Below are 13,222 nucleotides of genomic sequence, written 5' to 3'. Positions count from 1 at the left end.
ACCCCTGATGCATGGAACTTCTGGCATACTGCTTCTGTCTTCCGCAGTGAAGACTGATGCAAAAGTTATTTCTCTTCATCCACAGTTTCCTCATCCTTAATTACTACCTCCCCAGCATCATTTTCCAGTGGTCCAATATCCACTCTTTCTCACCTGGTTTAGAGAGTATGGATTATTATCAGAGATTAAGGGAGCTAGGGCTTTACTCTTTGGAGAGAAGGAGGATGAGAGGAGACATGATAGGTGTATAAGATAATAAGAGGAATAGATGGAGTGGATAGGAGCAACACTTTCAGTATGCTGGATGAACTCAGCAGGTTGGGCAGCATCAGTTAGAAACAATGAGTCGACGTTTCGGGCTGGAACCCTTCGTCAGGACTGAGGAATGAAAGGTGGGGAAGGATTTGAAGAATGCTTGTAGCTTCAGGTGAAAGACCAGTAATTTGAAAGACAAAGGGGTGGGGGAGGGGAAGCATTGACATCATAGCCCTTCAAAACAATGGGTGGTAGAAGAAGGAGGCGGAACCATGACGGAGCTGGGGGAGGGGGTAGAGTGAAATAGGGATAGAGGAAGGGAGGGGGAGGGAATTACCGGAAGTTGGAGAATTCTATGTTCATACCAAGGGGCTGGAGACTACCTAGACAGTGAGGTGTTGCTCCTCCAACCTGAGTTTAGCCTTATCATGGCAGTAGAGGAGGCCATGTATGGACATTTCTGAATGGAAATGGGAAGCAGAGTTGAAGTGGGTGGCTACCAGGAGATCCTGTTTGTTGTGGCGGACAGAGTGGAGGTGCTCGACGAAGCGGTCCCCCAGCCTGCGTCGGGTTTCACCGATGTAGAAGAGGCCACACCGGGAGCACCGGATGCAATAGATGTGACCCCAACAGACTCACAAGTGAAGTGTTGTCTCACCTGGAAGGACTGTTTGGGGCCCTGAATGGTTGCTAGAGATGAGGTGTAGGGACAAGTGTAGCACTTACGCTTACAGGGATAAGTGCTGGGTGGGAGATCAGTGGGGATGGACGTGTGGATAAGGGAGTCGCGGAGGGACCAATCCCTGCGGAAAGCGGAGAGGGGTGGAGAGGGAAAGATGTGCTTAGTGGTGGGGTCCTGTTGAAGGTGGCAGAAGTTGCGGAGGATAATGTGCTGGATCCAGAGGCTGGTGGGGTGGTAGGTAAGGACAAGGGGAACTCTGTCCCTGTTGTGGTTGCGGGAGGATGGGGTGAGGGCCGAAGTGCGGGAAATGGAGGAGATGCGGGTGAGGGCATCATTGATGACGGTAGAAGGGAAACCACGATCCTTAAAGAGGACATTTGAGATGTCTTGGAACGGAAAGCGTCATCCTCGGAGCAGATGCGGCAGAGACGGAGGAACTGGGAATGGGGAGTGGCATATTTGCATGTGGCGGGGTGGGAAGAGGTATAGTTGAGGTAGTTATGAGAGTCAGTGGGCTTGTAAAAGATGTCAGTGGATAGTCTGTCTCCAGAAATGGAGACCGAGACATCGAGAAAAGGGAGAGAAGCCTCTGAGATAGAGGAAGTGAACTTGAGGGCTGGGTGGAAGTTTGAAGTAAAGTGGATGAAATTGACGAGCTCAGCATGGGTGCAGGAAGCAGCACCAATGTAGTCGTCAATGTATCGAAGGAAAAGTTGGGGAGCAGTACCAGAATAGGTTTGGAGCACAGACTGTTCCACATAACCAACGAAGAGGCAGGCGTAGCTGGGTCCCATGTGAGTTCCCACAGCTACACCCTTAGTCTGAAGAAAGTGGGAAGAGCTAAAAGAGAAGTTATTAAGTGTGAGAACCAGTTCCACCAACCGGAGGAGGGTAGTGGGGAACTGGTGAGGTCTATTATCCAGGAAGTAGCAGAGGGCTTTGAGGCCTCCTTGATGGGGAATGGATGTGTATAAAGATTGGACATCCATAGTAAAAATGTAGCAGTTGGGACCAGGGAATTGGAAGTTATTGAAGAGGTGGAGGGCATGGGATGTATCTGGATGTAGGTGGGGAGGGACTGAACTATGGGTGACAAAATGGAGTCCAGGTAGGCAGATACAACTTCGGTGGGACAGGAGCAGGAAAAACTATGGGTCTACCGGGACAGTTAGGCTTGTGTATCTTTGGGAGGAGGTAAAACCGAGCGGTACGGGGTGTGAGAATAATGAGTTTAGCGGCTGAGGATGGAAGGTCTCCGGAGTTGAGGGTGGTGATGGTGCAGGAGGCAATGGTTTGGTGTTTTTTGGTGGAGTCCTGTTCCAGTGGTAAGTAAGAGGAGGTGTCAGAAAGCTGCTGTTTTGCCTCAGTGAGATAGAGGTCCGTCGGCCAGACTACTACAGCATCACCTTTGTCAGCAGGTTTGATGGTAAGGTTGGGACTAGTGTGGAGGGCAGTGCGTTCAGAGGGAGTGAGGTTGGAACAGGAGAGAGGAGTGGTGAAGTTGAGACGGTTGATGTGTCGGCGATAGTTGGAGATGAAGTGATCGAGTGCAGGTAGAAGGCCCGGGCAGGGTGTCCAGGCGGAGGAGGAGGGTTGAAGACAGGAGAAGGGGTCATCTGTAGCGGGAGGGGAGTCCTTGCCAAAGAAGTAGGCTCAGAGACGTAGGTGACGGAAGAAGAGTTCAGTGTCATGGTGGGCACGGAACTCACTGAGGTGTGGACAGAGGGGGACAAAAGTGAGGTCCTTGCTAAGGACAGAATGTTCTGCCTCAGAGAGGGGAAGGTCAGAGGGGATGGTGAAGACACGGCAAGGGTTTGGGCTGGGGTCGGAGGATGGTGAAGAGTGGGAGGTATCAGGAGGGAGAGGGGGCGTTGGGATGTTCAGGGAGAGCGGGGTTAGGGAAGGATGAGGAATCAGAGGAATGGAGGGGCGATGAGGGGTAGAGGGAAGTTTGTGGAGTCGCTGGGTGGAAAGAGGGTAGTGGGGGAATAAGGTGGGCGGTGGGACTAAGCGGCGGGAGGAGCGGTTCCGGTTTGGAGAGTGTCGGGATCTCGATCCGAGCTGGATTCAGAGCTGGGGATGACGGAGCCTGTAGCCTGCAGGGCCTCAGAACTGAGGTCGGAGTTGGAGGCGAGTGAGTCCATGGCTCACTGGGGGCTGGTTCCCCTTTTCCTGAGGCAGTGGTTCCATTCAGGGTCAGAATCAGAGGCGGATGTGTCTCTGGCCTGCCGAAGGCCTGAGAAGTCAAGGTCTGAGTGGTCGCGGTCCAGGCTGGAGTCGGTCGTCGCCGTGGGCTTCGAGTGGATAGCCAGTGCCTCTTCCCCAGGGCACCACTGCTCAATACAAGGGGACATGGCTTTAAGGTAAGGGGTGGGAAGTTCAAGGGGGATGTTAGAGGAAGGTTTTTTTACTCAGAGTGGTTGGTGCATGCAATGCACTGCCTGAGTCAGTGGTGGAGGCAGATACACTAGTGAAGTTTAAGAGACTACTAGACAGGTATATGGAGGAATTTAAGGTGGGGGGTTATATGGGAGGCAGGGTTTGAGGGTCAGCACAACATTGTGGGCTGAAGGGCCTGTAATGTGCTGTACTGTTCTATGTTCTATCTCTCTTTTATACTTCATGTATCTGAAAAAACGTTTGTTATCCTTTTTAATATTATTGGCTATCTTACCTTCATATTACACCTTTTTCTTAATGACTTTTTTGAAATTGGCTTCTGTTGATTTTTAAAAGTTGACCAATTCTCTAGCACCCCACTATTACTTGCCCTCTCTTTGGCTTTTATGATGACTTTGACTTCTCTTGTTACCCACAGTTCTGTCATCTTGCCTCTAGAATACTCCTTTGACTTTTGGATGTATATATTCTGCACCTTCAATTTTGGCCAGCTCTTCTCCCATGCTTCTGTAATTCCCTTTACTCCATTGTAATACTGATACATCTGACTTTCACTTCTTCTGAAAATTTCCCTGAAGGGTTCCTGTACCTTAAGGTCTCCAAACAATTATGGTTCATTACACAACACCAAATCCAGAATAGCCGATCCCGTCATGGGCTCAACCACGAGTTGCTCTAAAAAGTCATCTTGTTGGCATTCTAGAAATTACCCCTCGTAGGATCCAGCATAAACCTGATTTTTCCCAATCAAAGGTTTCAAAGGTACATTTAATGTCAGAGAAATGTATATATTATACATCCTGAAATGCTTTTTCTTCACAACCATCCACGAAAACAGAGGAGTGCCCCAAAGAATGAATGACAGTTAACTGTTAGAACCCCAAAGTCCCCCCAGCTCCCCTCCCTCCCACACATATGCGGCAGCGAGCAACAATCCCCCTCCCTCCCCCCCACCAGCAAAACAAAAAGCATCGGCACCCACCACCGAGCTCTCAAGCATGCAGCAAAGCAGCAGCAAAGACACAGACTAGCAGTACCCCAAAGTCTACTCGTTAACCCCTGTAATCTACCTGTATATTGAAATCCCCCATGACTATTGTAACATTGTCCTCTGGCATGCATTTCCTATCTCCCGTTGTAATTTGTAGACCATATCTGTACTACAACTCGCATCAGGTTCTTTTAACCTTTACAGTTCTGTAGCTCTTCCCACAATGATTAAACACCTTCTGACCCCATGTCACCTCCTTCTAATGATTTCATTTCATTTTTCACAGCAGAGCCACACCACCCCCTCTACTTAACTGCTTGTCCTTTCGATACAATGTGTATCCTTTGACATCAAGCTCCCAGCTATAATCTTTTTTCAGTAACGATTCAGTGATGCACACAACATTTTGTATGTCAACCTGTAATTGGTCTACAAGTTCATCTACCTTGTTCCATATACGGCGTGCGTTCAAATAACACCTTCTGTCCTGTATTTATCCTTTTCCAATTTTGTCCACCTTTTGTGTCACCTCTCATCCTATTGACTACAATTTTGCTCTATCATTAACCTCTCCCTGCTAGCAGTCTCACTACACATTGCCTCTGTTTGTAAATCAACTACCTCATCCTCAGCACTATTACTCCAGTTCCCATCCCCCTGCAAGTTAGTTTAAACCCTCCTGAACAAATCTAGCAAACCTACCTGCAAGGATATTGGTCCCCCTTGAGTTCCTTTTGAATAAGTCATACCTTCCTTAGAGAGATCCCAGTGATCCATAAATCTGAACCCCTGCACCAGTTCTTCAGCCACACATTCACCTGCCAATTCATCCTATTCTTACTCTAACTGGCGCATGGCTCGGGTAACAATCCAGAGACTGCAACTCTGGAGGTCCTGTTATTCAGTTTTCTACCTAGCTCACTAAAATCTCTTTTCAGGACCTCCTCACCTTTTCTACCTATGTCACTGGTGCCAATATGTACCAAGACTTATGGCTGCACACTCTCCCCTTTAGGGTACCATGGATGAGATCCGAGATATCCTTGACCCTGGCACCTGGGAGGCAACATACCATCTGGATATCTGTATCATCAGGGTCCCATCAGAGTCTTTTTACCCTTACGGTTTCTTAGCTTTATTTGCAACAATTGAACACCTAACCCTATGTCACCTCTTTCCAATGATTTGATTTAATTTTTTTTTATCAACAGAGCCATACCTCCACTTCTACCTACTTGTCTATCCTTTTGATACAACGGGTATCATTGGACGTCAAGTTCCTAGCTATAATCTTACAGCCATGATTTAGCGATTGCCACAACATCATACATGCCAATCTGTAACTGGGCTACAAGTTAATTTATGTTATTCCGTATATTCTGTGCTTTCAAATACAACAGCTTCAGTCCTGTATTACATAACTTTTGTTTGTTGTTCACATACAAAGTTCCATTAACCTCACTGTGCAGTGCAGGCCTCCCTTTCTTTGAATATTATCTGTGCCATATTTTTAGCAGACTAAGTATAGTAAGGCCTTCTTTCATAGCTTGAAGCCAAATTATTGGCTGGACAGTGTTTGGCTTTTGTTTAATAACAAAGTCGAAATCAGACAAAGATTGCCATGCAGGCTCTTTAATACAAGGGACAATTTGTACATCAAGTTATTTAACACCCTGTTAAAATTATTTGCATTGTAATTTAAAGCCCTAAATGGAAATATATCAGTTCAGGACTTGTGCAGCTATGTATGACGGTATTTCTAATAAATAGCTTTCTTGTGGGTATGAAGGAAGTGGTGAGAAAGTGGAAGCGGAGACTGGGCTTTAAACCACTGAGGTCTGCACACACTGTGGTTACTCAATGTTTATATTTGTAGTCAAAGGAGGGTGAGGGTGACATCAACAACTTGTATTTATGTAGTGCTTTCACTACTGCAAGTTGCTTCAGAAGAGACCTTGGGGTGGGGTGGGGTGGGGGGGGGGTACAAACACTAAGTCTGAGCCACTGGAGATATTTTGGTTCATGACCAATAGAATGGTTAAAGATACAACTATTAAGGAAAACCTGAAGAAAAGATGTAGGGAACTTTAGGAAGGTCATTCCAGAAATAGGGACTGTAGTACCTAATAGTGTCGTGGAAATTGGGAAAACTCAAGGGCTCACATTATGATACGATTTCCTCTACTATCTTGGAACATTAAGGATTAATATTTAAAAATAAACAATTACACAAGGTTAGAAAATAATTAGAAAAATCAAATACATTTCACTTGTTATTTCAGTTACTTAATCTTTCCAGGAATTAAGTGATTTTCCCCATTCCATCATCCTGTTATGTGAATGTGTTTCAGCTCTTCTGTTGAATCTAGGAATCTCCTAATTATAAATTAGTGTCTAGAGGTAAATTTGATATTGATCAGAAATATCCTTTAATCCATGTTTGACAGTATACTGCTGTTGCAATTTAATATTTTCATGCTCTTAACCACATATCTATAAAATGATATCACATACTGTATCTTTCCCAAGTAAAATAAAATCACCAAGTGACCCATTTTATTTACAGTTCCCCTAGTGACCTCTCATAAATTCTGCTGATTTATTATTTGGAGTTTTGCCATATCACATTTTTTAAATTTTTCCTTCCATGTTGCATGTGACTTTGTATTAAATTTCACGTGTTGCTTTGGCCACGTGCTAATCTTTGACTAGCTTATTGTGGAACTACAACTAAGGAACTGCCGCTGGAGCAAAGCCCACAGACACAAGACGAATATTAAATTGGAGCTACGTCTGGCTTGCACAGGCAGTTGACATTTATTGATTAAATTGCAGGAAAATCCCAGACTTTGCTACAGTGAAGCATCTGAAGAAAAGCAAGATGACAAGTTATATGCCGCGTCTGAAAGTAATGCAGAAAGTCCAGTGAATATTGAAATAAAGGTAGAAGCAGCTCAGGAGGAAGAATTTGATTCTGTGTTCAAGGTACTACTTTTAAAAAAAATTATCATTTAGAGATACAGCTGTGGTAACATGCCCTTCCAGACCAATGAGCCCATGCTACCCAATTACTGCCATGTGTCCAATTAACCTAACACATATGTCTTTGGAATGTGGGAGGAAAGCGGAGCACCCGGAGGAGACCCACACAGTCACAGAGAGAATGTACAAACATCTTGCAGACAGTGGTGGGAATTCAACACGGGTTGTTGGCACTGTAATGCATTACTCTGAATGCTGTGCTACCATGCCACCATTATAAATCTGTCCCCTCCAATCTTTTGCAAATGTTAAGCAGACTAGGGGAATACTGAAGTAAAGGCAGAGCTAAAATTTAATACAATCCTATTTTATAACTTGGAGTTCAGCTTGCCCTGAAATTGCTATTGAGGGGAAAGACTGTATCTGAATTACTAAAAGTATGAATTGTAATTAAAGGTTTAAGAAATAAGTAAATAATAAATTGAACTGTAATTTTAGAACATTCCCAAATGTATATTTTGTATACATCCTATGTTTCATATATTTCATTTACATTGTACATGCTTGGACTATATACCAAATGATTTAAAGATCTTCCTCTCCGCCCTCAGATTTCTGAATGGACAATGAACCAACCCATGAACACTACCTCCCTATTTTTCCTCTCTTTTGCACTACTTATTCAGTTCCTTTTTTTCTCTATATATTTATTATTGTAATTTATAGTTTTTAATGTACTGCACTGTACTGCTGCCATGAAACAATAAACTTCATGATGTAAGTCAGTGATATTAAACTTGATACTGATTTTGGAGTGTAAAGATGAGCAGTAAAAGAGGTGTGGCGATGTTGAAGTCACTGTCACATACAAAGGAACATTCTGTTATTGTGCATGTTCCTCTAATTTTCCAACTATTTGTTTATGCAGCTGTTGCCTGATAGAAAGCAGGTGCCTTCTTGCTGAGTTGTGAATAATGCCCAAAGCGCAGACTGTTTTATTGCAAAATAGATTTAAATTGTCACTCGTGAAGTGCTCAATAAAAGTGACTCTTTATAGATTGCATCAAGTTCATTATCATCACAGAAGAATATAAATGCTTTGAGAAGGTTGTAGAAAAAGTTTTAAATTGGAGTAAGTTCTTGAGAGGATAAAATGCAATCTGTCTGAATTGACAAATTGTATAGTGATGATGTTTTTTTTGGTAAGGATCAGTGGATACACATTTCAAATGCTTGATCATGTAAAAGACTTCAATTTGGTATAAAATCAGTAATAGTCAAACATTAAATGAAATTGTATAAAATTGCAGCGAATTAGAAGGAATGATAATTGCTTCAGGATTTAGCATTTTGGCAGAGGTTTGTTTATGTAGCCCAGAATAATTTCAGATCTGACCACCATTTCTTACAAAGCCAAGTTCTGCTTGACTGCGGGTCAGAATTACAATGCTGAAGCAAAGTCAATTCTGACTGATAAAACTGACATGGAAATTGCCATTTATTACAACATAGTTTCAAAGCTAATTGCAATCAGATTGTTTTACCTTTTATACACTATTGTAGATACTACTGCATAGAATAGCTTAGCTATCTCTCTTGTCAGCAAGACTAATAAAGCAACTAATTTTATTTATAAAATATTAATTATTTGTTCCTCACCATAGAAGTCTTGCAATCTCTACCATCTGGTCATTTTGTAATTAGCATAGATTCCCTGTGCTTTGTGTAAAATTCAGTGGTGGGGGGGGGGGCAGAGTGCAGAAAGCAGAAACCTCTGAATTTCCTGAATTATAATTGCATTTGTTACTCAAACAGGTCCCATGTTGTTTAAAGAAGATAATGCTGAGTTATGACTTGTTGTAGTGCAAATCTAAATTTGTCATTGTCATTCCTAGTTACCAATGGTAGTTTTTCTTCAGTATGAGTTTCCTAAATCTCAAAGTATACCATGAGCTTAATACCACCAGTGTTGTCGCTGGACTACTACCGCATAGTATTGCCACATCTTTCAAAATCTGAAAATACTGTGTAAAATCCATGTATAACCCCTTCTGAAGTGAAGTCATTAGGCCTTTTTGAGATTCAGTTTTTCAAGTGTCTCCTTCCCTCTTAGGTTGTGCCCAGATTGCTTGTTTCCATATGTGAATCCAGATAATGTATCAGTACAGGAATGGAGGGGGTTAACACATGGATCTAGTCTTTTTGGATGTATACACACATTCTTTCCTTCTAATTCGATGGTAGTTTTATTATTCTCATCTCCAAATCCTGTCCATTTCATTGCACCAGCCAAATGCCTGATTGTTCACCTATGACCCTTATTCACTATCACTACCACCGGTTAAGCAGTGTCTAAATTTAACACTGATTTACAATTCCTCACTTCTGCCAATCAGTGGTTACTTCCAGCCTTGTAATGCTTGGAGATAGCTGTGCCCCTCCAATTCTGAGACTGGGTGGTGTTAGGGAAGTAGAAGTGGGTCAGCTTTGTGGTGGAGAGGTTATGGAGTCTGAGGCTTGTTGCAGCTGGACATAAACAGGGAGGGGAATAGGAATAGTGCTGATGAGAATTTATTGCTAGTACAAAAGGCATTAATTAAATGAAATATTGCTGCATCTAGGTGTGTAAGTTGTATAAATTTGTGGCAACAGTGAGCTAGCATGAGGATGGGCGAAATATTTGAGAATGGGTTGGAGTTGATATTTTTGGGAAAAGAAAGGAGCCGGATATCGTATTTCTGGATAACAGTACCAAAGGGGAACTAAAAGGAGGTCAATGTTGAGTATAAAGGTTACATTCAGCACTGCGGAGTGACGGACTTCATTTGGACTGCCGGGGCATCTACCTCCCCTACCAGGCTAAAGTAAAATTGCATGGTATAGTTAAAGATTCCTGAATCTGTTTGCCAGCTATTCATGTTTACATTGTGGCCTGCTTTCCCCACCATCTCAGCACCTCACACCTCCTCTGACTTGATCAGCTCCTTATTTGCTCTCCTCTTTCATCTGTCAGCCATGTAACCAGTAACTTAACAAAAGACAGTTAAATCACTGTCTTCTCTCATGTTTCTTCTTCATTTTGTTCTTTTCTAAATTCAGTGTACCTGTAATCTGTGTTTCTGATGAAAGAGTTCACTGCTAAGTATTAAGATCTTTTTTGAAGATGAGAGGGTGAACAGCTAGAGCTTGTACATGTTAAAACAAATGACATAGGTAGAACTAGGGATGAGTATGGGGGTTAGCTAGGAAGTTAAAAATCAGCACCTCAAGGGTAGTAATCTCCAGATTACTCCTGGTGCCAGGTGCTAGTATGGTCAGAATTAATATAGGCTAGATTGATTTGAGAGAAGCTGGTGCAGAGGGCACCAGAGGTCATTGGGATCTCTTCTGGGGTAGAGGCGATCTGTACAAGAGGAATTGGGTTGCACTTGAACCAGAAAAGGGCCAATACCCTTGCAAGGTTATTTGCTCGTGTTACACAGAATGTTTAAACATTATTGTTGGTGGGGGGGGCGGGGAGGAGGGGAGGAGATGCTGAGCAGGAGCAAGTCATGGGACAAAGTAGCAGTCAGCAAGAGCAAGTTTAGTGATCTAGAACCTACTAGAATTTCGGGTGAAGTTTGTAAAATGTACTGTAAATGCACCCCTTGTTTTCTGGGATATGGCAGCTATTTCTGACTTGAGACTTTCATCAAGGCTCATCAATTAATCATTTTTACAGGAATCCAAATACTTGACCATCACTTTATAAACTGATCAGAAGTAAAACTATAAAAAGCTGTCACATTGCTAAAATCATAAAGATCATCTTGGCTACTCAGTTTCTAGATTTAGCGATAGAGATGACAGTAATCAACTCGTATCATATGCCAGTAATTTTCCATATAACTCTATGTAATTTACAATTTTAGCAATTCTGCTCATATTACTTGTAATACCTCATATGACAGTAATAAAATAAGTTGAAAGTGGGGAGAAAATGTACTATCTCCTACTATCGATTATCCACTCTATAGCACCAAACATTTACACACCGGAGACAATTTAAAACAATATTTATAAATGACTAGGAGTGAATGTAAAGGAAATCAGATGTGTAGGAACATTTCCTGATGAAAAAAGTTTAGTTTTCCTGCAAAGTTATAAAGAGTTGCATAATAAAAATAATGCAGATAAAATCAGTCCCAGTGACCTGATACCTTACAGCGGTGATGTAGCCAGACATGATTGACAGGGGAGGAACTGGGGGAATTATCCAACATTGTTCAATCAATTGGAAAGGTGTTTTCATTATGTGATACACTTAACATGTAATAAGGGTGTGATAATCCATCATATTCATTTACATAGCATTAGCATTTATAATTATAATTTAGCTCCCATCACTGAGGAAAATAATTGTCAAATACATACGTTAGTTTTGATCCTGTAGTTTGAATGTTTGGCTCCCATGACGGATGTGATGAAAATTCCTTCTGAAAACAATATGCAGGATTGCACTTGGCAACTCCTACATCATCAAAGAATTCTTAGTTATCAGATAGAATCTATCTTTCATAACTCATATTGAGCTTACTGCTGTCAGTTTTACTATTTTTTTCTTTCACTGTTTGAGATATTTTCCCATTGACAGTATCAGACCAGCAGGAATATAGCTTTGAACATTATTTTTAATATTACCGCAGCAAAGAGAGATGTATTTCTCCATCTTTTAAAATTGTTCCTATAATATGCCATTTTACCTTAGTATCCATTAAGTTCTGGATTTATATTAAATACCTTTGTACATCATCAAAGTTTAATTATTTGACATTCTAATTAATGCTGCTCCCCAGTATTTGCTCGGCAGAAGACAGGCTGTATTTTGGGTGACTGAAGACCACTGCAATATTCATGGACTTGGGGACTTGGACTGTATTTTTTGTGTAATTTACTGCTATCTTATATGTGCTTGCTATCTTTTATGTGCTGAGTGTAACTGTTGGTACTGTGTTTTGCACCTTGGCCCTGTAGTAATGATGTTTTGTTTGGTTGTATTCATGGGTATTTATGCGTGGTTGAATGACAACTAAACTTGAACTTAAACTACTAAAGAATGTAGAAACCCAGCACTGATACCCATCCTATGCCATTTTACTGGAACTTAAATCATATACTAGAAGTTTCTTTCATAACATTGCTCTTGCTGGTAATTTAGAAATAAAGCTATATGATGAAGAAACATTTAGTTTGTACTTAATTAACAATGTTAAGGGTATTATACTTATTTTCCTTTCACTTATGAAGGAACTATAGAACTGTGTAAAGATTGATATACTCAGAATGTGGTAAATAGGTGAAAGTTGAGTCTGTAGGAAGAATGACAGTAAATCTGATAATATTTTGAATAATTTAAATCTCTCCTTTCTATTGGAAGCATTTAATGCTCTAATTATTTGTGATTTAAAAATTAGGAAAATCCACCACACCAGCAACAACTACTTGTACTTATTTGACACAATTAATGTGAAATGGTTGTTTCTCAGCATATTGAGATGATTTGGAATTCTGATTGAGAAAATTCCTGATGTTACTCTTTGATTTTACATTTTTTGTCTTTACTTGTTTAGTTTGTAGATTTTCTTTTAGTTTTAATTTCCGTTGGAATATAGTTGTCAGTACGTGGAGTAATTCAACCAGTTTACAAAAATGCTGCAAATTGGTGAATTTGGTAATCATGCATTTCTAGTTTAGAAGATAGTGCAGTAGCACAAATAAATGACTGGATTAGCAGCAGGATTTCTGGATCATGATCCAACTCCCCAAGATTATGTTCCACCAGGATAATTGTAGAATTTAAAATTAACTTGTTAAAAAATCTGAAATTAATCTTAGAATTACTATACCAGTTTGTAAAGATCAGGGAATCTGCC

At 41.4% G+C, this 13,222-nt stretch overlaps 1 protein-coding gene across 1 annotated transcript in view; it reads left to right on the top strand.

Moving 5' to 3' along the window:
* The window catches only part of LOC140210531 (uncharacterized), a 71,878-nt gene that overhangs the window by 41,525 nt on the left and 17,131 nt on the right, over positions 1 to 13,222 (top strand). The window contains exon 4 of the mRNA XM_072279553.1: positions 7,164 to 7,313. Within this exon, the coding sequence (XP_072135654.1) occupies positions 7,164 to 7,313 (150 nt within the window). The remainder of the gene's footprint in view (positions 1 to 7,163; positions 7,314 to 13,222) is intronic.

This window comes from Mobula birostris, chromosome 2 (genome assembly GCF_030028105.1).
Source record: "Mobula birostris isolate sMobBir1 chromosome 2, sMobBir1.hap1, whole genome shotgun sequence".
Lineage (NCBI taxonomy): Eukaryota > Metazoa > Chordata > Chondrichthyes > Myliobatiformes > Myliobatidae > Mobula > Mobula birostris.
The sequence above is the reverse complement of the archived record's forward strand: the minus strand, read 5'-3'. Positions and strand labels throughout refer to the sequence as shown.